This window comes from Cupressus sempervirens, chromosome 1 (genome assembly GCF_028749045.1).
Source record: "Cupressus sempervirens isolate cs-2001-9-10 chromosome 1, ASM2874904v1, whole genome shotgun sequence".
Lineage (NCBI taxonomy): Eukaryota > Viridiplantae > Streptophyta > Pinopsida > Cupressales > Cupressaceae > Cupressus > Cupressus sempervirens.
The window spans coordinates 546153793-546180083 of NC_143118.1; the positions used below are offsets into that span (position 1 = coordinate 546153793).

At 35.4% G+C, this 26291-nt stretch overlaps 2 protein-coding genes and 1 long non-coding RNA gene across 5 annotated transcripts; 1 reads left to right on the forward strand and 2 right to left on the reverse strand.

Annotated features, from left to right (window-relative positions):
* Positions 1–451: 451 nt before the first annotated feature.
* LOC149578615 (uncharacterized) lies at positions 452–1323 on the reverse strand. Its single transcript, XM_089830251.1, has 2 exons — positions 938–1323; positions 452–804 (listed from the first exon to the last, which is right to left on the reverse strand). The coding sequence occupies exons 1-2, from the start codon at positions 1122–1124 to the stop codon at positions 590–592; spliced, it is 402 nt and encodes a 133-aa protein (XP_089686377.1). The 5' UTR covers positions 1125–1323; the 3' UTR covers positions 452–589.
* Positions 1324–1459: 136 nt separating this feature from the next.
* LOC149578616 (DNA (cytosine-5)-methyltransferase 1B-like) lies at positions 1460–24227 on the reverse strand. The gene is made up of 12 exons (XM_089830242.1): positions 24091–24227; positions 16562–16751; positions 13384–16391; positions 7278–7442; positions 6952–7168; positions 6230–6341; positions 5677–5824; positions 4813–5010; positions 4385–4663; positions 2544–2708; positions 2216–2434; positions 1460–2114 (listed from the first exon to the last, which is right to left on the reverse strand). Exons 2-12 carry the CDS (start codon positions 16677–16679, stop codon positions 1983–1985), a joined length of 4761 nt encoding a protein of 1586 aa, XP_089686368.1. The 5' UTR covers positions 16680–16751; positions 24091–24227; the 3' UTR covers positions 1460–1982.
* LOC149578617 (uncharacterized) lies at positions 7734–24561 on the forward strand. 3 transcript variants are annotated; one of them, XR_016364629.1, is made up of 6 exons: positions 7734–8902; positions 9008–9829; positions 10233–10391; positions 10540–10719; positions 11237–11357; positions 24148–24561. It is a non-coding gene; the product is annotated as an uncharacterized LOC149578617 (long non-coding RNA). The 3 variants fall into 3 exon arrangements; XR_016364628.1 differs by having other exon boundaries at positions 9008–10391; positions 11199–11357; positions 24148–24278; XR_016364627.1 differs by having other exon boundaries at positions 9008–10391; positions 24148–24278.
* The last annotated feature ends 1730 nt before the right edge of the window (positions 24562–26291 follow it).

Here is a 26291-nt window from a genome sequence, read left to right on the forward strand (position 1 = left end):
GGTTTAACCATTGTAAACGATGGATGTCTTTTAGAAAGGTTAGGTCTTACACGGCTGTAAAGAGAGGCCAGAACTTATAAAATTCTTTTAGAAAATTTTTATTCAAGCAAGCAGGATTTAATTCAAGAGATTGGCAATTTATGTCGGTTAGCAATCATACCTTTTTTCAGTTTGAAATATCACGGTGAGGCGTTTTTGGCTCGTGAATATATTTACTTTATTATATTGTATTGTGCCATGGCCTGTGACCAGCCGCTTTAAAATTAGAGAGGCCGTAAATTCTCTTGTAAGGTAATGGGATGATTTCCCGTCTCCTGCCTTTCACGGGGGTATTTTTGAGTTGTTCCTCTACTTTAGGTGACCTGGTTATTTTACAGATAGGGAACATTTGATATTGCTATCAGGATTTAACTTAACTGTGTAGTTTTTGAGAAATATGAGTTGATATGAGTTTAGTGATTCAACACGAACCCGTCTCTTATTCCATCTTCTATCAAACACTTAGCCTCCATTGAATTTAAATGATACTCACATAAAATGATGTTTTATAGTTTCTATATATGCTCAATCATTTATCAGAGAAAAGAGGCTAATAGGTCTTTTTGAAACCAGAGATGATGTCATTTTTCATACGCTGCTGAGTGTTGACGTGCAGAGAAAAAGGCCGTCTTAATTTCAAGAAAGGATCCCAAAACAAACTCGTACAAAAGTGATGATTCAATAATCTAATAGGAGCAGCACAGTAAAAGCTTAACCCCACAAACAGTCGATCTGAATAGTCTGGAATACTTCTGGCAAAATCATCTGTAAAATAAAACCATTAAAAATACTTCACAAAAGCTAGCCCGAGGGTAATGCAGACAAGTAAACGTCAAATGCAAAAGAAAAGGCCCGAAGAAGAAAATCAGTCCAAAAACAGGAGGTGTGCTTATAGTACCTTTCGCCTTGAAGGAGTACAACCTTGCAAGTGTGAGTTCCACCTTGTTATCAGCTATTAATCCTGCTCCACTTCCTCTTACACAAAAAATAGTTAGGCACGCCAAAAGGCTTAAAACGCTAATAACAATACTATATGCAGGTTCTCGTTCACGGTAAGGAGATGAAATAAAATAAGAGAGATTCATGGGTTACTGATCGGCAGATATTTTTTGCGCGTAGATATTGAAAGGGACATAAATTAGATTTCAGAAAGGAATGGAAGATTTTTCTCATTTAGAGAGTAAATGTGAGAAGGGCGCCTTGTTTTGAAACTCGATATAGGCAGCAGATTTTGAGCTTGTCCAAAAGTCAAACCACCGATCAAATTCTGATTTCACCAAAACTGCTCGAAAAAACATTTTCGGGAGTGAGAAAATTCCAAGATGGCCGTAGATGAGCTTCCCCGCAGAAAAAGCCTATCAGCTTAAACAAATATTCCATAGAACATTAAAAATAAAAATATAATAAATAACATCTGATAGGTGTGAATCACTCATTTAATTTCATAACCTTCTTTCAAGTTACAATGTCCTAGAAATCGCCTTCCCTTACAATTCATATGTATGTTGACAGTGCCTTAAAAGGGCGTCACAGAGATATGGAGAAGATAGCAAGAAGTTCTGGATGATGGTTTTGATTGATTATCCTTCCCAATAAAGAAATGTTTCAAGGTGGCTGTAGGTTCCTTGTGCCCACAAAAATATCTCTCAAATACAGTTTATTGAGGGGAAAAAACCTCCACAATAATTTTTATCAGGACTGCCTAATTAGGCATTTCATTGAGGGGTAAAAATCATAATGAATGACACGGATTGCATCCGTAAAACAGAACTCATTAACACTCTTGAGGGACTAGTCAATGCATATCCCTGGTCCCATCAATTTACAAAGATACAGAGAAATTACTAGCTGTATTTTTAACAGTTTGGGCTCTTGGACCTCAAGAAATCTGATATAAGTGGATTCAGTTTGCATGTCTCTGGAAACTGCAAGTAGAGTCCACATTATTTCCTGGAATCTATTACTTCTTTTAGCTTTTTCCCAAGAGCCATCGCCAATGGCGGTGGAACAGCATTTCCAATCTGTCGATGTTTGCTGTGTATACTGCCACAAAACTTATAGCTGTCGGGAAAACCCTGCAACCATCAACTATAATGATAAGCCACAAGGACATCAAAAAAGCAAAAGAACAATTTAGATGAGGAAGTCAAGTGTGCAAACAAAGCCCATCACTCACTTGTGAACGAGCACATTCCCTGACAGTAACAATACGGTCCTGATCAGGATGAAAGCACATGCCTACTTTGCCCATCGGTTGTGGATCTGTAATGGATGTGGGGAAGTTTCCTTCCCAATCCAGTCTTCCAAATAGACCTTTCCACTGATTGTGCCGTTTAGCAGTATTTGGGAGGCACCAAGGAATGAGATCAACCATCTGCCCTGTAGATAACTTAACCTGACAAACAACCCATATAAATGTGTTACCAGTGTCTTGAAAATTCAAACCAAACAGATAAGTATCATCCAATATTAATTTTCAAACAGAGAATGCTAATGCCAAAAACCTTTTCCTCTGGAAGAGTCCGCCAATCAGCACCTGGGCAGCACTTTGGAATTCTCTGACAACGAATTAAGTTCAACTCATTCATTTCTTTAGAAATATGGTCGTTTAGAACAACTTCCTCATGACGAATCTGCTTTTGAAACCAAGAGACTGGAGCATTCCCATACTGCCAAATACATGATGGACAAAGTCAAGGTGCAAATTTTAATCACAGATAGGCAAAATGCCATAAAATGTAGAAGCTTAGTAATACAAATAGCTCCAAGCCAAATTCAAGGCAACCCTCCAGAAAATAACCTCTTTCAACTTATACTGTTCTAGTGTGTCCATTTACAGGACCTAAAACAGTGGTTGGTGAAAAATTTAAGGCTTAAGAGTTCCAAATTGGTTAACCTAGATGGTCAAACTCTCATTTTCCAACCAGACAGTTAAAAAAAATCCTGCTCAGCTTTCAGATTTATTTTTCTTTCCAACATTTGTAACACCATTTCTCCCCATTGATCTTAGTGTGACCATTTCTGATAAGTGACTTAAGATTTTTTAAAATACTCAAAAAACATGTATAACAAAACATCCTTATGAAATTCCTTTTGGAATCATATTCTCTATGATCAATCAATAGAAAATGCATTGAAACCAAAGCATTGCACTTAAACTTTTCAAAGGAATGCACATTGAGCATAAGAACAAGAACTCTAGTACCAATAGTGAAGCACAAGAAGCAGACTTGGCAGAAATTATATACAGTTGAAGCATCTAAAGGGGAAGCCCTGTGGCAGATTCTTGCAAGGCCTAAGATCACAGAACTCATTATTGCAACTCTTAATAGAATATGTTGGCACATAATACTTAATTTCTGAATTATATTGATATCGAGGACCCTGGCTTCAAAACCTATCTAAACTTTTCCCTTATAACAAAGGGCAAAGCCTTGTGTAAGGGCTTTTTTGGAAGGCCTGTGGGATAAACAGCAAAACATGCTCAAAAAACCAGAAATGAGCTTCTCAAGAAATCCAAAGTTACTTCCCATCTCATCAAGACAGAAAGAAGGTTACTTCCATGCAAGATTACAATAAAAAACATACTGTTTTCAAATAGTAAATTATGACACAGCGACTTCAACTGCGCATACAGTCAAGGCATTATAGAGGAAGTTGTGTGTTTGGCTCATCCTGTAACTGTCAGTTGCAAGAAAGCAGAAACAGTAGTAAACTGCTTGTGGCAGTGCAAATTAGGTTAAAAGATTAAGGTCCAGCTGATTTGAATACCTTTTTTCTTGCTCAATCAAGAAAAAAGGACTGCATCAAAGATACCTGAACAAAGACTCAAGAGTCAAGACCAAAGGAAAACAGGATTGTTGGTATCTACATTCTTTGCAATGGCACATGCAAGGTCTCATTGTACCAAATAGAATGCTTTCACGAATGAGATTATTTTCATAGCTCAACTGTTGTTAGGTAGAATAAGATTTGTAGCTCCAGAGAGGAAAAGCTTTCCACACTTCTGTCTTTTGTAATCGCTCATATCAATGTAAAAATAGATTTAGTTTTGAAATCACATGCCAAGCTCCAGCTATCAGGATAGATGGCAATTAGATACTCTTTTTGAAGAAGAGCACTTGGACAGGACTGCAAATTTATTTGTCAATATTCACTGTCAAAGAGCAGAATTAGAAGAAGCAACTCCAAAAGGCCTAATGTTTTTATCTTGTTGGGGTGCTTGTCTTTTGTCTTGTGGGTCCCATAGGCTGCTTTGGCCTTGCAAAAGTTATTAAAATCATTCATTTATTCATTCAAACACATAAAATAATTCTTAGAAATCTAAAATTCCAGAGAAGCTTACTGTTATTTCCAATTTGTCTGCACCATTGCCAACAGGTGGCAAGTCACCAATTGTGTCTTTCACTGTTATAGAGCGGAAGGGAGCACCTAATGCTGCATCACTGACAGCAGCATATTGCAAACCTCCGGGCAATGATATCTTAATCTGTGAGCTAGCAAAAACATGCATAGGCTCTGGCCATTCTGGAAGAGATTCATCAGGTGAAGCTGCCCAGATAAAAGCCCTTTTGCGGGATTGAGAAACCCCATAATTTCCTGCTTGAAGGACCCCAAATCGTACCTAACAATTCAGATGATAAGTAATTAAAATAAAGGAAATTGTGGTCTAATTTTTATGTATTCCCATTTAAATGAAACCAGCATCTCAGATTACAATAATAGAACAGGACAGAACAAATAGATAACATCAACAGTGATGAAACAGATTACCTGGTACCCCATCTCCAATAGAGATGCCACAGCAAGCCTAAATGTTTGCCCTTTATTGAAGGATACAAAATTCCTGACATTTTCTAATAAAAAGAATTTTGGCCGAAAATAGTCAGCATATGAGAGGAAAGCTAAAATCATCTCACATTGCACTTTGCTCCAAGTCCTTTGATTGAATCTGTTCATGCCGGAGAAGCCCTAGTACAAAAAGGAATTCCAAAATATAGCAGGGTCACATTTCCGCCATATAAAGCTCCAATGAATAGAATTATACAGAAGAATACTTGAAATACTTTAGTACGCAGTATATAGAGAACAATATGCACACGGCAAGACAATAAATACATTACAGGTTATTTTTGCTAATGAATGAATGCCACAAGTTGTATCATTAATACATCTCCTGTATAATTCTTGAAGATATTCATTCTAATAAATCAGAGTTAAATTGTTTTGACAGCAACTTGTGATTATAAATTAATTAGCCTTTAGGGGATATTAGGGAAGCTTACAATTTGTAGAAACTTTATGAGATGGGCGTAAAACAATAGAATTAAGAAAGATGACATTACAGAATGAACCATAATGCCAAAAAAAAAGGATTAGTTCTACTGATTATTCTGTATATTGATATCCCAGCGTCTACACAGCTATGATTCAACTTTAACATAATAATACCTTCTCCTGAATTTGACTGGGTTTTTTGGTGCCAACATTTTGGAGAAAACTCTTGTTTTCTTTCCCAGATAATAGATCATAGATTTTGAGCAAAATGTTGGCACCAAAAAATCCACACTGGACTCCAGAAAATCAATTCATAACAATATGGAATGTGGAAAATTTCATTGACTCTTTTTATTATACCTGACAAGGTGGTCCTCCATTGATAAAATCCACTTGCCCTGGCAAAGGCAGTTTATCCCTTTGCTCATCAGTTAGCTTTGAAGATTGCTCAATAGCCTCTGATGTTGTAATGCAATCATCAATTTCTCCTCCCTTTTCCATGATTGCTCTACAAGGTATAAGAATGTTTTTAAAGAACAAAGCTTTCAAGGAGTCTATATACACATATCTTGTCTGTGTACATGATCATCAAACTAAGATAATTCATGATACTGAAAGATGACAAGTGCAACACCTGGAACTAGACTATGAGCAATAGAGTGCGTGCTTAAGACACCTTAAGACTAAATAGATAAACAAATCAAATTCAAGAAACACAATGATTAGTAACACATTGCAAACAGAACAAACTAAGCAAAGATTAAGTAGTTACAGGATTTTCTTACAAAAATCAAGGAAACATCCTCTTAGAAATTCTCATGGAAGCAAAGCAAGAAAAATTTGCTTCTACTTTTTCTATAGCCATGATGATGTGAAACAAAGCAATGTATGTCATACAAATTTTCAGGCTGACCTTAATATAACATTGCAATTTTGGCAGAAAACCTCAGCTTCTGGATGATTAAGCTTGAAAGCCTCTGCAGCAGGTTCTTCATATTCAATGGCCCATTTGGTAACGCTAGCTCCTGTGAAGTCATCAAATCATGTCTTGATTAATAAGCTTGTAGCTAGACATAGATATAGACTGTCAAAACTAAAAGGCATGTCCCAAATACTCTAGAATCCTCTATAAAATTAAAAAATCTTCTAATCAAGAAATGTAACAGTCCTAAAAGCTGTAAAACCATAGAAATCAGTCAATCAGTCATGTGACCTGTCATGGTATATTCAGCTCCACAAAGTCTGAAAAAAATAAAAGAAAGGTTCAGATCAAATATTTAACTGTTTTAAGTTAATGTATCCCATCAGAGAAGTTAGGTTTGTGGAATCGCACATTGAAGATTTAACTCGCATGATTCATTTTAGGCTTTCCTAATATCCAGTTGAGACATTAATGAAACTCCAAGATAAGGAGGTTGTGATTTTAGTGATATGCTTAGCAATATGTAGCTACTGAATTTTGTAATACTGAGAAAGAAAAACTTGTTTTTATTGAGACATACATGAATCTGTCATACTTGATTTCTTTAGTCTTGCAAGCATCAAACATAATAGAAAAAAAATGATTAAAAAAGAGTACAGCACTAAAGCAAAACAAAAAAAGAACACTAAATACTCAATAGGGACCAGAGCTACCTGATTTCTCCAATCCTTCCGACAAACCACCACAGCCAGCAAATATGTCTAGCGTCGACAAGCGACTATCATTAGATGTTTCTGATGTCTTTTCTGCAGACTGATCTACTGAAACTGCTTTTCCTTTTCTCTTGGCATTTTCAACTTCATCAACAAGAAACTTGCCTTTTCGGTTTTCCGTGCTTTTTGGAGAGCTTAACTTGATGTTTGCAGGTAGCTGTTCACAGCAGATTATTGAAAAGAATTATCTCCTGCTCAAATACACTCAATACAAACTACACATCACTTAAGATTTTGCAGATATATTAGAACATTCAAAATTTTACCTGCTTCAGAGTACCCTTAATCGGATCATAGATGCAAGTGCAGAAGAATATATGTTCAAAGATAACATTGCCAGGCATAGGAGAGAAATACTGTTGTCTCATGACAACACATTTTCCTTTTATTGAATCCACCTCTACAATTACAGATTCATCACTATAATAAACCTGCAAAAATGAGGGTAAAAGATACTGTCAATGCTGATTAATGCTTTACCAATATCAAATATATACCAATCTTATACACACTGTAATCATCCTCATCACAATTTGTACCAGCAATATTAATTCAATGACATCAAAGCGGGATGAATACATATATTGATTGGCAAACACTTGAAAAGGAGCGTGCAAAATGTCTCTACAGATTGGCTTTGATAAAATAATAATAATCTTTTGGTTTTCCATTTATTAATGGGAATGACTTTTGCTACTATGGACTTCAAAAAATAGCAGTATCGACAAAAGTGAAACTGACAACAGCTACATGTCTACTTCCAGAAATGCCTATTTCATTTGCCAATCTAGCGTAAAGAGCTATTTACTCTGAAGACTTATTAGAGTAACAAGATTTTAGTTGTTTTCCTAACCAATTGAAATATTTTACAGATTTCTTCCATCAGTAATTGGCTCCCTTAAGAAAATGAAGGAGCTTGACGTGTCTTTCAATAAACTAAAGACTTTGCCCAACAGTATTGCCAACTTTGTCTCCTTGGAATCCTTGAAAGTTGCAAGCAATAGACTGGTGGTATTGCCACTTGGTATATCAAATTTATCAAGGCTGACAACTATTGATGCATTAAATAATAGATTAGCATCTTTACACCCCTTAGATTTGTTTTCTATCAGAGCTTTCAAAAAACTTTATGTACAGGTAAACATTCCTTTTATCAAACTTTTGTCATTGATTTACACTGGATATCATTGTTCCTTGATCGTTATCTGAGAAAGCCATATCAGACTCTTTGTACTTCAAAGTTAGGATCATGAAATCAAGCTTCTTTTCCATGTCTTATGCATTCTTCCATTTGATGTCTTGTATCACAGACTATGTTTGAGAAAGGTGATGTTGCTTATAAGTTTTTTTGAACTGTAACCTTTTCATTAATCTCAATTTCTCACAACTTGGGCTCACTATAATAAGAAGACACCTTGGTGATATCAGATCAATCCATTTTTAGTAAAAAAACAGAAACAACCGTTACAGCTATTTGACTTCAGTAAATAAGTAACTGTTCTATTCAAATTACAATATTCCTAAATAGTAGCTGGCATGCTCCACGCAGAAACACTATCCTCTACTCGAACAGCTTGATGTATGTGGCCAAGTGTTTTTTGCAGCCGGTCTCTCTTAATTTTTTATCAAGCCATTAACTCTCAAGAGTGCTTTTCTAACTCATTGTGATCACTTGCTTTATCTAATACAATGAACTAATGAATTTTCTTGGTGTGTCCTTAGCATTACAAACTGCAAGGTTCCTGTTAAATTCCTTCATGGATAAGCTGCAGATTGGAAGGAAAAAACACATCGGGGAAGGATGTCATTCAATGTGAAACTGTCAGTGCTTCCACTGGAGAAGAGCTTTCTGCTTGTTTAAGTAACAAAAAAGGAAATCATTTGTTAGAAGGTAATTTTGGTCATCCATCCATCTTTAGCAGTTTTTCTGTGCACAGATTAATTTTGTATCTCAGAAAAGCTAAATTGTTCGGAGTTGTTTTTGCATGTACGACAGTCAGGTCTGAAATTTCTTTACAAAGTTCTTCTAAACATTTTGCTAGCACCATTTGTTCCATCAATCTAGACATAAAGCTGAATAGAAACGCCAACAGCATAAGCTTGCCAAGAAAGAATGGAGAATAGCAAGAAGCCCTGCATTGAAGACTATCAAGAAAGGAAAAATATTGGGAACGTGATAGAGGCTCACTCAGTTCCAACAGAATTGTCAAAAGATGCACTGTATCAGCCACAGGAACCTGTTGAGGCACTAGTTAAGTGTCACTGCTGTGACATGGGATTTGACTTCTCCTGGGCAGGAAGTGTCAAATACATCTCAAGATTCAGATGATGCAGAGTACAAAAATGGTAGAGAAATAGATCCTATAACTCCATTGCAGAGAACAGAAAGGAAAATATCTCCTGAAAATAATTCCAGTTGTAAACTTTTATGCTCTGGCAATTTTGTCAATGTTGACTCCAGCATTGTTATTGCAAATAGCAAATCTGAAGTCAACATGAGTATAATACCTTTTCCTTAGTTGAAGGAAAACAGTCAACTTGATGGCTGCCCCAAGGCTAAGAACGATGCTCTTCCCAAAACACACAAGCATTGTGTTGTTTGGATTGATGATCCTAAGCCTTACAAGCACCTAAGATATCTACAAGAATTCTCAAGGGAATCTCAATGGTATAGCAAAAGAGTCTTTCTGTGGTGTTAATGATATTTTGGTTGATGGCTTTTATGATGCTGGTCAAGATTTTGATCATTTAAGCCACTGAAGAACTTTGAGAATGAGACCTTTCGCTTAGGCACTTGTTAGATTATAGTGGTTGACAGGTTAGTATATGTTATATGTTTCTTTTCTTGATGCACTCGTTCTAGATTTTAATTTGAGCTCAATCTGATAACCTGTTGCTCATCACTCTTTATGATTTGTAAAATGAATGGATTTTATCGTTTTAGTCTATGCTTTCGGGAAAGAGGTGAGTTGGATGCAATTGCACTGTCAGCTAAGCTAGTTGTTTCTGGTTGAAAAAGATTTGGGAGGGGAGTTTTGACAATGCATACAAAATTGATGACTATCAGAGAGTGTCATTATTAGCCATATTTGTGTCAAATTGCTTTGGTGGTACTGATAAATCTCTGAATATATCTAACATGCGAAGAGCTGTTGCGGGGGCCAATGTTGAAGTCTTTCAAGTTCATACATGTCCTATAAATAACAATTCCAATGTGACAGGCCTTTCTGATCAGCCACTCAAGAGAATCACAGTTCCTGGTATAAATTTCCTTTTGTGAACAATCTGTCAAGACTGTAAATCAACAGTACAACTCAAATATTATTCCCATCGGAGCAATTCATTATGGTGTGGGTTGCCATAGGGCTATTCTTATGAAGGTAACAGTTTCATGTACATCACAATTCATATTTAAATATTTATTTATATCTTATATTCTATTTTAGTCATGTTATGATTATTTACTTCAGTTGGTACTTTTTTTTGGTTTACAGTTTCATCTGACTCATTTATTGTAGAAATAAATAGTATCTGTGACAGGGTAGACATCCCAATAGCTTGTGAGCTTATAAGGGGCTATATGGACTATACACTGCATGCATGGAATGCAGTTATTATAAAAAGAGATGGCAAATGGATGCAGTTAATAGTTGATACGTGTCATCCTCACAACATAAAAGAAGAGGAGGATCCAGAATACTTTTGTAGGTAATATGTCATGTCTGTTCATCTTTGCTTCTGTGCTCCTTGTCTGGGCTTTGGTTGTGGATGGTGCAATTTGTATATTATACTCTATCAAAAGGTTCCTTGCAGTATTATTATTTTGTCATCTGTTTTACTTGCAAAGCAGTAAATGACTAGCAAATCCAAAGCCAAACCTGGAGTGGCTTACTTGACTTCAGTTGTCCGAATAACAAAGTTCTAATAAATTCTCTTGTTTGTGTCAATCATTGAAGATGTTTGTACTTAAGCTATTCACTTCTCATTTGGGTATCATTTTCTGTTGTATGCTTTCCCGTTTTCTTGTTTTTCTCTTATGCATCTCAATTGCTTGAATTTCATACCTCTATATCGTATTATAATTCTTTAGTCTATTTCACTCTCTGAATGATAAAATGGATAACACTATTTTTTCAGTGCTCTGAACTTGGCAATCTTATAGTTGTTCTTTACTTGGTTTTCTCCAGATATATTCCCCTAACTAGATTTCTAATTCTACCTCCAGCTGATAAGGATATCATAATACAAGAAATTATGTTTGCCCATGCTTGCATGAAGTAATTTCTCATGGACCATCAGGATCTGTTCAGCAGTGTACCTTGAGTCAATTGACATGAGCTGCAAAGGTATTTGTTGTTTTTCTGTAAAGCAAGCTTTTTGAAAATTCTGAATACAATGTTTCCATTGGATATCCTGATGACTGGGGTTGCTGTTCTTCAACAATGTTCTATGGGAAACAAGCACAATAGATTCAACTTCAAATACATAAAGTAAATCACATTTTAAGTGCATTTTGAATGCCTAAGAGAATCGATTTTAATTGTTTCAACTTATGGAAATTGTAATTGCTTTATGTTCTTTAGTTGTAATTGCTTTATGTTCTTTAGTATTAAATGGAATCTCTTTTATAAAATGGAATATTTGTATGCCAAATCTCCTGTGATCATTAGAGTGTATGGTACCAGAACTCCAAATGCTCAATATTCACACAACTCAAATCTCATAAATGAAAAGGCAGCAATACAATATATCTATGTGACTCTATCAAGTAATTTTTAAAGTTAGAAATTCTTAGATGTTGTAGAAAAGGTCAATAGTTGTTTAGTAAAAAGAGCAGTTATTTTTACCTCTATATAAAAGCACTTTTAGTATTGGCTAGAAGCCATTGGCAGATTCCCCATCTGTTTTACAAAATAGTTAGTAGCCCATGTTGCTTTGTTTCTAGGTTTCAAAATGCATCCTCATTGCAATTTATATGTGTGTTCTCTTGTTACAGCCAACGTTTTCAAATTCCGTGAACCTTTACATCTCACTTCATATTCTTTAGGTCACCCACTATCCTTTTACAAGGATTTTGTTCATGTATTGGAGTTAGCTTCTTTGATTTTGTTTCTCTTTTAGTGTGGTGGTGAATGTTATGTGTTTTCTCACTTCTGAGACCATTTACAGGTTTTTTTTCTTTTCCTCTGTTGTTATCATCTCATTGAGTAGGTAAATAATTGATGTGCAGAAGCAAGAATGACAATACTGATTTTCCCATAGGTTATTTTTTAGCTCTGTGGACGTTAAAAGTTATTAATTTTGTTCATTCTCAAGTCAGCTTGCAATGTGAATTATGTGGCCATCTATCTCTATTTTGCAGTTATGGGGTGGTTTCCTAGGTCATTTTCTTTGCTCCAGGTCAAATCATTTGTATTTCGTCTTACATCTCTCTATTTATGGGATGTTAGAGGTTGCTCATTCCTGCTTCCGATATGCTGGTTTGTGTTGTTATTTTGGACTTGAATATGCATGTGATCATCAACTTAGACAATTTGAGAGAGAGAGAGAGAGAGAGAGAGAGAGAGAGAGACTTAACAAGTGCTGCCATCTTAGAAACATCTCAAATATACAGTTGTCTCAGGGGATTTGTCAGAGAGAGAGACTTTATCAAGTGCCGCCATCTTGGGAACATCTCAGTGCGTAGTGGTCTCGAAGGATATATCAGAGAGAGAGTTAACAAGAGATGTCATCTTAGAAACATTTGGATGTGCTATGCTCTAAGGGGATATGTCAGAGAGAGAGAGAGACTTAACAAACGCTGCCATCTTAGAAACATCTCAGATGTGCAGTAGTCTCAGAGGATATGTCATGTTCCACCAGAAATAAATCATTTGAAATAGGCAGTCATATCTTTGCCTAGTTCGGTGTTTTAGTTCAATTCTGTATTTCAAATTTCACATTAAACAAACTCCAAAAAAAATCAAGAGTTATTCATGTGTTGTTTTTATACAATTTATTATTTTAATTTACATTCCTTCAGGACTAGAACGTGGGATGGACAAATGTCTGTAAAAGAAGCTATCTCTTTAGACTTGCAAGCACCAAATAGACTCTAACAGAAAGCTGCCAGGCATATGCAACTGTGAAATAATGAGTGCTAAGTGCTCCGTTCATTCTCATGAGAGATGGCCTCATGTGAACCACTACTCATGTAACATGGGTCAATGAATTTGATACAAAAACAACACAGTTAATAATATCATAATTTGGCTTGCTGTCGAAAAGATCTCCTACTTATCAGATTTAAGTTTGCTAACAAAGCCCTAGAACATTTAGAGAAACAAAAACTGAAACAGAAAAGAATCCCTACAAAAAGAAATCTGGAATTACCTCCCTTATATCAGCAGTATAGGCCTTTTCAAGCCCAACATCATCTGGGCGAAAAAATCTTCGAGCTTTTATTTTTGTGGGCTTGCATTCAGACTTTTTTAAGCCACCAGAGCTTTTGATCTCCAAAATCTGGCAAACAGCATAGGGTCTAAGACCCCTATTCCCACTTGCTTTGAACTTTTCTAAGGGTTCATTTTCATCTTTAACAGCAGCAAACTGTTCTGGATCAACATAAATAGAATCATGCAGGTAGTACTCCAGACCTTTGTACTTAAATCCATCACTGTTTGGAAGCATGTAGAGTTCTGAATTCTGCTTCTCATCTTCTCTTATTCTACAAGACTGACACTGCCCATTTCCCAGACCTAAAGTATCATAAGGAAGAGAAAGGAAAGCACCACAGTTAGGTGCATATAGAGACTTGCAGAAGTATTCAACCGGGAGTTTCTTCCTTTCCATCTCTATTGCTCGTGCCCTGTCAGCTTCATCTGCAATCAAATTTTCTTTCCTGTACTGATAGCCCCAAGATCGCAATCTGATCTCCACTCCTACAGACTCTTTTACATCCTTCACATCAACTTGAAGGCATTGATGAGTCAAAAAGACTTCGCGAGGATTAGCAGCATTTCCTAACAAAGTTTCACTGCCTCTCTGAAGAACTCTTCCATGAATCATTTTTGTCCCATTAGATTTCTCATACATGTATTCAACAAAAAGAATAGTGGGAAGATCCTCAGAGTGCTGGTCCTGACCTTTTGAATACACTAGAACCGCACTTCCCACAGCAATATCTCCATCAGCAGAAACCATCTTATACAGGGGTTCTCCAGATGATGTTTTACCAACAGATTGGCCTACCCATTTTATATCTTTGCTACTCAATCTGCCTCTCCCTGTTCTAATGATAGGGGAGAGTTCAGTTTTGTCCACCACAATCAAATCAGTCTCTTCCTCATCCTCACTGTCTTCCTGAGCCTGTTCTTCCTCATCTTTCTCACCATTCTCACCATTTTCCTCCTTTATTTCATCAGACGCAGAAATTGAGTAGTACTCACTCCAGATGCGATTTATCAGCTTTGTAGTAGTTGCACGCATTGCTTGTTTGATAGTTTCAGGCCGTGCATTAGCCCTAGGATTCAAATTCTTTTCTTTGACTATGACTCCCTTCTTTGTTAAAGACAGTTTTGTATGATGTCTTTGTTCCATCTTTATAGAAAGGCCTGTCACAAAGGCACTCCTTTGTATGCATTCATCTGGATACTCTGCAAACTGCTGCAAAATGATTTGACCATGAACAACAACATACCTTTCTACAGCATCCAGATTGGGTGAGATAAAAAATGGCTCAGTTTTATCTAGGCTTGCCAGCTTCCTAATCACATCTGAGAAAGAAAGTTTTGAAGCACGACTCTGCTCCTTCAGCAATACAATTATTCTGATTGCAAGCCTGGCAGTTTTTAGAACGGGTTTATACCATGGTAAATATTGCTTAGAAGGCTTCCCAAGCCTATACCAAGCACCATCAGTGCGTATTGATATGAAGAGCATATTTGCTCCAAATTCTATCATCCATTCCTTGATAGCACTTAAATATATGCGGATCCCATGCGGCTCGTTATCTTGAGAATTTTTACCCCCTCCAGAGTCAGCATCCAAACAATAGCCGCTACCATCATCTTCTGTCATCACACCTGAGCCAAATACTGCAGTATCTGTCTCAGTACCACCAAGCATTGGAAGAAGTTCCAGGGGAACAAGCCTGGAATCAGAATTGTATAAAGACCAATCATGCAACATCCTGCGGGGTAGATCTTCAGGATCTAATATACATGAATCATCATAAAAAAGATATTCATCCATTTCATCTTCAGTGGCCTTATAATATGCAGGCAATGGATAATCATTTGCAATTTCATCTTCATTGATTTTGATGTAGAACTTCTTCTTGCCTTGAGACTTTCGACTTGGTCTTGCAGCCATCCAATCATTCTCCTCTTGCATCAATCTTGCAAGCTTCTCATCCTCATCATAGACAGATGAAGCACCAGAACTAGCACCAGCAGCAGTACTAGCGGAGCTCTCTTTAATTTGTATACCAACAGACCTCATATGTTTTGATTGAAGACACTCCTGCTCCAGAGCTACAAGAGCAGGCAAACCAGTAAAAATCTGATCACCTTCTTCAGAATTGCTGTCCAAACCAGTTAGCTGTTTTACAATTAAATCTCCCTGAGAAAGTATGAAATCTCTCCCACAAAAGCTTCCCTGAAAACTCTTATTAGAAGACATAGATCGTGCAACACGTGCCACCAATTCATCCAATCCTAGTTCAGGATTACCTCCATCAGGCTTGGAAAGAGCCTTGTATACCTCAACACAAAGCATTGCTTTTTCATTTAGAATACTGAAGAACTTCTTATAAGAGCCAGCAGGCTTTACACACACATACTCTGCTACCTCAGTTTGAAGCCATATAACAGGAGACCCATTTTCATATCCTGTTATGGACCATGTTTCCACAACCCCAAACCCCTCACAACGAACCCCTTTTGATTTATCCAATAAACCTTCCTTTGGCAAAATTAATCCAGAAATATAAAGATCCATAGCATACACCATTTCTATTGGCTGAGAGGCACCCTGAGAATCATGGATTATAAAATCTATCAAGCGTCGTTGTGGAGGCATTTCTTCCTGGTGTTGCTCATTCACTGTTAAACTAATGGCAAGCTCCTCCTCTTCCACAGTTGTTTCCTGCTTGGCTTCAATGATTGAATCTTTCGCATTCAAACAAAGTGTCTTTTCCTTGTAATTCATCACAGTGGCTGCTCGTTTGGGGCGTTTTCTAGCTGGTTTAGGTTCACCCTCATCTTGAACCTCGACCACATCAGCTTGATTTTTACCAACTTTCTTTCTGGGTCTCTTTCGGCCCATATCCTCTGCACTGTCAGAATCCCTGCCTGATGCCAAGTATTTCACACAGTCCTTCCAGCTGTAAAATTTCTCCCCTGTTCTCACATGAAGGGCTTATGTATTAAGCGAAAAATGTATGAACACATCATTTAGGCAAATCCAGTACTTGAGTTAAATAATGAAGTGTGTGTTATATTATTCAAAACTTGCTAAAGAATACATTATCTGAAAACAGTAGACCCAAGACAATAACAGACATGAATACCTGTGGGAGCAATATATGTTCGCCTTATTCGACCATTTGTTGCTGTTTTCTTCATGACAGTCCCTCCTTGTTGTTCCCACTTTATCAAGTCAGCTCCACCTCCATCCACATCTGCCATTGATTAAAAATGTGGTAGTGTGCCTAAAAGCTGTGATTGAGGCTTCAAGCTTACCTACTGAACAAAAAGGACCTGTCCAAAACAGTCAGATCTATCAAGTTTTAAAGGAAGCTATATTCACCCATGTACTGAAACACCATTTTTATTAGTAGGTAGGTTAGTCCAACTAGTTAAATGGGTCCTCTACATTTAGTTGGAACAGCCATCAATCTCTAAAGGACCAAAACATGCAAGTCAAAGTACCACATATCCAATATTTTCAAAGAACAATTGTATTGAGGGAAAATAATCAAATTCAAATCTATAGAAAATGTGAGTTTTTGGAGAGGAAGCATACAAGAGTTTGACAAAATGCTGGAATGGTTTGTGATGTCATTCACAAATAAAACTGCAGTATATGCCCAGAATAGGGCAAAGGCATTGATTTTGTTGGGCCCAATGTCAATAATAAGCAAACAAGAGTAAAACCAGAATTAGGGCTATGAATTATCATCAGATTGGCATTCCATTTTCATTTCATTAATATCAAGTCCAAATTCAAATTGTTGAATATATGCTTCTGATGAATCTGTCTGTACATATCAGAAATTTGTTTCTTATTACTTTTATATCAGTATTTTATTACACTGAAATGACAGCCATCATAATGATATAAAACAGGCAATACAGGTCAAAATGAATTACTGAGATTTCTATTAAATTGGATGAGGAATGGATTAAGAAGAAGAAAAATACTTCAATAGGATCAGCCTCATAGAGGCATCCAGTATTGCTTAGATAAGATTATAGTTCCTACAAATACAACAAAATGTTCTACCAAATCTCCATTGCATGAGTTGACATAGCTTAAACAAGATGGAATAATGAAAAGTTAGCTTGAATTAATGGGTTCCAATATGACAGTGAGAGAAGACCAACCATTCTATTCGTGAGAGGATTAATCAAACTTATGATGGCAGTTTGCAAAAACTATAATATTGCAAACCATGTAACTTTTTTGCAGACCATGCCTATTTTACAATATCTATGTGCTGATCATTTTGTAATGCTATATAACAAGCTACCTATTACAAACAAGAATTATAATATTGCCAATCATGTAAGTTTTTGTAGACCACACTTATTTTGCGATGTCAATGATAGGTTGGTCATTTTGTAATATCATGCAACAAACTACCCATATCAATATATGTATTTAACTTATGCTCAGATGAAACTGAGATCAGCTTAAGACAAGATTACATTGAAGGCTACAAGAAATCTATTTGGAATTGTACTATAAGTGATTTTAGTCCACATTTAACTCATTTTTTCTGATTTTCTGATTAAGATGCTTGCAATGGCACTATTCAACCTTCTCTTGTCTACATACTTATGTAGTACGCACTTAAACTGGTATTATGTTTACAAGTACTTTTTAGGTTATTTTACTAATATTCATATAAGCAACCATGTGCGAGCAATTCAGATTATAATTACTAAACAACTGACGAAAATTAGAAGGCAGATCTGTAAGAAACATACAAAGAATACCTTGGATATTAGAGCAAATCATTGTGATTGGATGTTATCATTTTCTTTTGGCAAGTACAAAATGAACTATACAAAAAGTAGAAAATAAATATGTCCACACAGTCGCACTCCAAAAAGGGCAAGTATAATTAAAGCTAACAAAACAAACCACTTACATAAACTTGAACTGTGTTCTTAAAAGCATACGATAAATGCATACATCAAGTTCGTGACTAATTCAATTAATAAGCCAAGATTCACGGCCTGTAAATTATGGTGATTTCTTCATGGTGAAGTTCACTAAGGTCTGTTGAGAGACTTTAAGTGTAAAGTTCATCTCAATGAAGAATTTTGTTGCTATAAAGTCCATTGTGTACACTATGAAAGGGGCTTCTTTGCTAACTTTTTCAGAGTTTAGATCTGATCCAATGTTGATATACAAATCTCTAGTCATAATAATTATTGGCCTTAACCAAATTTTCCTCTGCACTGCTTGCTGCTAGAGGAGGACCTCCAGTGTAAGTCTTTTTTCAACTTATCAGAATTAATATTGATATCCTTCAATATTGTGCTCATGGTCAATATTAATAAAGATATTCATTATCAAGGCTTGAAATAAAATAAAAAAGCCTTTGAATTGTGCTATATTTAGTTGCCAATCTAATCTAAATAATCGAATCTTACATCATTTCTAATCCACAGCACAATATTCCAAACAGTGACATATTTGTGATAATTTGTACATCTTTTGTTTCTTGTCGTCATGAAGTCTAAAACTGTAATTGAGGTATCCACAAAAGCAACCATTGGCATAAATCTCAACAGAAAAATTAGCATAAAAACGTATTTTCATGCAACTTCTTCCATTATCATTCGAAAAGAAAAGTGGATCTCTATGGGGTGTTTGTAGGGGTGGAGAAATCTAGTTTAATAGGACATTCATCACTTCAACAGGATTATCTATGTGCATTTCAAAGTTTTCACATTTAAGTTGTTCAAGATAATATCAGAACATAAAGACTAGTTATCATGCGTTGATGTCTTCCAAAATGTGTTTGGATAAACATTTTCACCTTAAAAGGAAAAACATAAAACAATCTCTTCCATCACACCTACCAAGAAGATCCCACGAATTCAAAAGTAATGCTTCATGGTATATCTAATTACTCTGTACTGTTCCTTGTTAGAAATAATATTTAATAATAAACAGCTAAGTTGCCAGTTCAGATTCCGGTGCGGATGCAGGTTCAAGATTCAGGTTCAAAATTCATCCTATTTTTTTTGGGATTGGGTTTGGATTCGTTTTGGGTTTGTACAAAAAATTATGTTTTTTTTAAATATGTGTGTATATGCAAAACAATAAATAAGTTCATACACCACTCTGATAATAGTAAAGTTAAACCAACATAGCAAAATTCACCACCATATCTATGTTTCAACTCAATAGGATATTAATTGTATCATTTAAACATACACAACATGACACGCTTGGTCACATATGCATGGGACATATTTCCATATCAAGGGGAGAGTATGAGAATGAAAGGAATCATCAAAAGATAAATGCAGTTATCTGATTGATTATTTTGTATTGGTTAGAGAATTTCCAATCGAGCTAGATCAAAAGTTGAGATTCAAATTTTAAGCCCTGGATTCAAAGATATCATTTGTTTTTTTAAAGAAATTCCTCTACAGTCATCAATTTGGATTTCACCTATTGTCAATTTAGATTTCCTCCATAAACAACTTTTCATTTTCATTCACAAATGCATAAATGACAAATAAATCATCTTTCTTGGCCTTTTTTAGCAGTCACTTTTAGGGCTGGGAGGATCAAATAGATCAAATTAGGCAAAAAATAACACTTTAAAAAGTTTAAAAAATTGTTTTGAGACCAAATTCAGCCCAGGTTCAGTTGTTGGGAAGCAAATTCTTCAAAATTCGCTCCAAATTCTGCCCAGGTTCCTCTGACAAAATTTGTAGTGAATTTGTGGCTCTGTGGGCGAATTTGGGGATAATTTGAAAAGGACCAGACTTTGTACAGAATTGTACCAGACTTTGAGGGTCGCTGGAGATAATCTGGTAACTTGGATAATCAGTAATAATAAAATCAAAACATATCATAATCAAATTTAATATATTTAATAAATGGTCATGCGGCACAAAATGAAAAGTCGTTACTCCCTCAAACATTGTTAATGTTTTGAACTAAAATAGCATAACATGCAATATCCAGAAACATAAAAAATAAGAGCAGAAGACACAAATGCTTATCCCAGGAAAACCCTCACTGAGAGGAAAACCCAGCCACACCAAAAGATAGATCCTTTATTTAGATCTCAAAACAAGTACAAATATTGTTTCTTATGATTGAAGTCTCCAACCAGTCAATCAATAAGCCTGCCTTATTTCTTTTCAAATAGAGCACTTTGTCTATGAATAAGCAGCATATAAAATAGAAACTACAATCTCGCAGATACTGAGAAGTCTTTACACAATAATGAAGCCGATCACATACAGATCGCACAATACAGAGCAAGATCACACTTCTTTCACCCAGCTATACGGGCAACTTTTAGTAAACGGCCAAGCAGGGAACTCTCGATACATAGCCAAGCAGAGAGAATACAAACTCTAATCATCATTAATACCACATACCAAACAGCAATCACCATACAAGAGTTTCGATTATGATAATAAAGAAAGAAGGCAATGCCTCAAAAGAGTCTCTGTACATATACACTTAAAGCAATGATCCCAGAACCCATGGCACTGTAATAATAATATAACTGCAGATACGACAAGGCTCTCGTATCATCAGAGCATAACATACACGCAAAACATCATTGCAATGCTGCTCACTCCCATCTGGAAAATAACCAGAGCATATATTCCATAACATCATTCCAAAAGACTTCAAGGAAACAAAGAGACTATTGTTAAATACCAATAGGCAACTGTTACACCCATGACGGAGAGTCTTCAATAACACAGCAATAACATCTACCTTAAACTGCCAGTCAAGACATAATTAGTGCCATGACATTCATTCACAGTGCCAAATCAACATATGCCAGTGGCAAATCATCAAATGAAATGAATAGACAAAACTAATGCCACGACAAACTAACTTGGTGGACAACAAGAATAATATAATGAAAGAGTTTGATCTCAATTGAATAGCCCAAACATGGTAAAGAAACAGCTCCAATATTTCCGTCCAGCTCAAAGCTTACTCAGGATGTCAATCAAAGGGATGAGCTCTCTCACAGCTACTTATCCTTAACAAACATTAGATATAAATGGGAGAAATGAACTTCATTTTAAAAAATGAGAAAAGAAGGAAGAGAACGGGGAAGGTGTAGATCAGGACAGAATTAATGAAGAAGAAAATAAGTAAACTAAAGAAGACTTTCTAACTGACCACAATATTATCAACTTTTTGGCCAACCTATGGGAAGATGTAAAAGCATTCAAATAAATTCAATTACAATCACTATTATGCCTCCTCTCCAACCCCTATTAAGAATTAATTAATTTTAATCACTGGGTTTTGGTTCACTGATGTATTAAGTATCAAAAAAATTAAATTGCTGCTTTACTCTGCAGCTTTGTTATCAAGGCTGATCACCGTAGAATAGATGGATTGCCTCCTAGCTGCTGCCTTTCATGGATTAAAAAATTGTGATGCTCCATAAAAGAATACAAATTTATCATCAATGCGAAGTCGATGATATTACATACACAGAGGCATGACACTCTCAAAGTGTGGTAACTGTGAAAAGTTCTCTTTCAAAGGACAAAAATGATGAAGGTTGTGTTCTTTCAAAGGGTGGCAATTGTGAAAGGATGTGACCCTAGCAAAGGGCAGAGATGATGAAGATGTGCTTCTCCCTCACATTAAAAGATATAGAGGGGAGAAGATCCATTTATGAATAATATATTTCAAAGGCAAAAACAAAAAGTGGTGACTCAATTCTTATGAAAGGTGTTAACCCTTTAACCAATAAAGTATAAAAGAGAAATCATTCCAAGCATTCAAAACTCATTTACCTCTCATCACTCACTAATACATCAAATCCGCATGCACTCAATCATCACTCATCACTCTATGAATTCCACATTCATTGATCATTTACGATGTGAAACTTGTAGATGGGAGGTGCCTAAGGACAGGTGGAAAGAAAGAATATGTACCTTCTGCAGCAAGGGAGTGGTGGAAACAAAATGGCACTTTGTGATGGAGTGTATGGCTTACAATGACATTCACAATAAGTACAAGGACAACTTACGGGTGAACAACATGAAGGAACTTTTCAAGGAGACAAGATTACACAAGATGGCTAATCTACTAATACAGCTCTGCAACAAAAGGAAAATCCTAAAGAAAATTCAACAGGCTGCTTAGTTGTTCTTTTGGTCCCTTAAACTGGTGGTCTCATGGACATCATTAAAATCCTTTCATTCATTCTTCAACCCCTATTATGGATTGATTATGGGAATGGAGCTATTATATTTTGACTTCTTAAAGATTTATTTAAATATACCAAAAATTAATAACATATATGCATTCATATATTACCCTGACCCTTATTAAAATATTGGCAGACTTATGTTACGTATATTATCTACCGTGATTACAGAACTATCTTGCTAAAGACATGTATTGGCTCAGTTTAAAGTTCTAACTAATTACACCTCCTGATTTAATTTAACCTGTAATTTGAGGGCAGAATTAGGGTGCTTCCTAAAAGGAACATTGCATGCTCTGGCAAATCTAATACATCGGATCAAGTGTGACAAGAACATTTGAGGTCTCTAAAAATCTAATGCTCTAATTATAATCCTGCAAAAAAAAAAAAAAAAAATTAACTAATTACACCTGATTTAATTTAACTTGGATTTCAGGGTAATCCTAAAGGGGGATATTGCATACTCTGGCAAATCTAATACATCAGATCGAGTGTGACAATAACATTTGAAAAGGTAATCTGATGGTCCAACCATGATCCTGCAATAAAAACAAATTAAAAGAAAATTATAATTAAAAAGATAGGTAAAGAGAATACTTACATATTTCAGTATAATTAACATTGTGTGCGCAGCAGTAGCAATGTTGACCAGAATAGTTGAAAAGTTAATTTTTGGCTAAAAATATTCCAATCAAGAGACTTATGTTGTTTTTGTCTACAAAGGTTTGACTTCATTTAGTATAGAATTTTATTCTTATTTCAAAATGACTAGATAATAAGAGTTGTGCACATAAAGCATCTCTCAACAGGAGCTGGTCAGTGTTGGACACTTTCTACTATGAACAGCAAATTAGCCATGAAATACAACTATTTGTTCCTGTGGACAGCTGACATGAGCTGGTCCCTTCACAAGCATTTATTCATTCTTCGGTTAACTAGTCGTGAAGCTGTGGAATCAAAATGGTTTAAACTATGAGGGTTCCACAGTTGAAGACATTAATACTTGTTATAGTCCCCGTATTTGAAAAATTCTTACGAGCAGTCAGCAACTTTCTTAATTCGGAGCCAGAAAATGGCATGTGTGAATAATAACAAGTAGAGAACCAATAGTAGTTGTTGATATGAACCTTAAACCCAAACTACTAACTTGTTGTTCGGACCTAGAGAATGCATTCAGAGAGCTACATACAGAAACGCAGAGAAAATGCAGATTGACATTTAAGAGAGTGCTATCAAATGGCTATTAGCCCCGGTAAGGTCAAAGTTAGCTTACTCGCTACAAGTGACTGTGAGAAGAAAACATGATCACAAAATAGCTAGCAAAACCATTTTCAAACAAATTTAACTACTCAAGATAAACACATTGAGCCTGATTTATAGAAACATTTGCAACATTTGCTATTAATGGAAGATGTTACCATATTCACCTTGAATATTGATATTCAAAAAAATTGTCTGACTTGAAACCTCGTCTCACCCTCCAGGAGTCGAAGTGGACACAGTTGCAGCATTCATGACAGACATGTGTTATGCTCGCCGCGGAGGACTGTTGCAATCCGAGCAGAGCAAAAGTTGTTAGAAAGGGAGAAATTATGACTAACACTTTCAGCGGGTTAGATCCAAATTTCCGCCAACAAAATGAAATTTAAGTTTCCCGCCTTCCCCGTTGAATTTGGCTCCAAACCCCAGTTTGCCAATTCCCCGCTTCAAGTGAAGAAATCTATTTTACCTGGTATAATTAGATTTGTTGAAATAAATATTATTATTTTTAGGTAGGGTTTCATGAAGAGGCTTGAAATAAATATTATAGTTAGGTAGGGTTTCATGAAAGGGTTTGAGTGGAAGGTTGTATGACAATTTCTTGAGAGGGTTAAATGTTTATTTAGAATCTTTTTCTACTATTTATTAGTCCCTGTCATGGGCAGGATACTATTGCATCCTTAGATGTTAGATGCCATAGGATGCAATAGTAACTTTTAAATAGTCAATCGGAATCAAGAATTTTTAACAAATGTGTGTATCAACTATAGTTTTAAATTTTCCATCTATTTAAATGATTTAAACAAAACAATTTATCTCTTCTTTGATTGGCTTAGAGCAATAATAGTAGGGAGTAGAATTAATTTTCTTCATAGAAAATTAGGATATTTTGTACACTCTTCTTTTAATACATTAATTATAGTTTATGTCATCTTTCCATTAATTATAGCTTATGTCATATTTTATACAAATCTTCTTTAGCAATTCTAAAAAATCAAAAAATTACAATAAAAATTTAGCAATTTTTTACATTTTAAATTATATTTGTAAATTTTAAACAATATAAGGACCAACAATTCAAATATTTTGTTATGAATATTTTTCTCTATTCTTGCATTATTTTCTTTTAACTTATTTATCTTTTATATTTCTTATATTATAAGGTGAATTTGGTGCTAATATGGCAGGGCACCATTTTATCTGAAGCTAGATTTTCTATCTAATGCAAATAAGCTACTTTTACATTGTTCAAACCATAGCAAGTCACTCGCATCAAGATTCAACATGAACCATCTCATGTAATTATCAATGTTTGAATGGGAATATTGCTACTTCTATTTTGTTTAAACTAAAAATTCAAATGGCAGGAACTATGACGCTTGCATCGCTTGTTTAAATAGTAGCTCTTATTTTTTAAGATTTTCAATTTGAATGGATGAAAATAAGTGGGGTGGGAAATAGTCCCATTTGTGTCATATGTTAACAATTAATCTTTTGTTGTTTTCTCTTCATAAATTTTGACACCACAAATTTGAAGTCTTAAATTGATAGTCAATATACAATTCAGGGTTCCTTAAATTTAAGAGCTAAATTGTTTAAGTTGAAACATGTTATAAAATAGATGTTACTTCTCACCTTTAAATATTCCCAAAAAATCTTACTAGTCATCCCTTTATATTTTAGGGGCTTCCTTCATAATAGAGCAAGTTGTCAATAAGATTTTTTAAGAATATTTTATGGTGAATTATTTTGTTTCAACTAGCTCCTAAATTAAAGGAAGTTGGTGGTCCCATGAATTTTAGAGTGAAGATAGTCTAAGATTTTAATTTATCATTAAAGTTTTGGTAAGCAAATAATAAATAATTGTTGACATGTGATAAAAGAAATTTCCTAAGTTGGCGGGGCTATTTCCAACCCCACCCCATTTCCACCCACTCAAATTGGGAGAGCTAAGGTGTGGTCACATGAGGGGGACTATAAGGTCTATTTTTATGGAGTTGGTGTTTCCATGAAGCTAAAAAAAAAAGTTTCCTATAGGACTATCAGAATCTTCTCCTTCAAAATAACAGCCCCTACTTTTTAGGATGTAAATTTGAGTGGGTAAAAAGGGTGGGGGCTAGAAATTGCCCCACCAGCTTAGGCTTTTCTTCTACCACTTGTCAATTAAATAACAATTTCCAACTCTTATCAATTAATTTTTTAGACATTTTTATTTATTCGGTAACTAAATTGAATATGTTTAATAACTAATTAATTGAGACCATTTGCTTCCATAAATTATGGGATTTAAAGTTTTTAAGAATAAACTCCATTACAAAAATCATGGGACCTCCCACTTCAAAAAAATCCTAAAAAATCTCAAGCAACA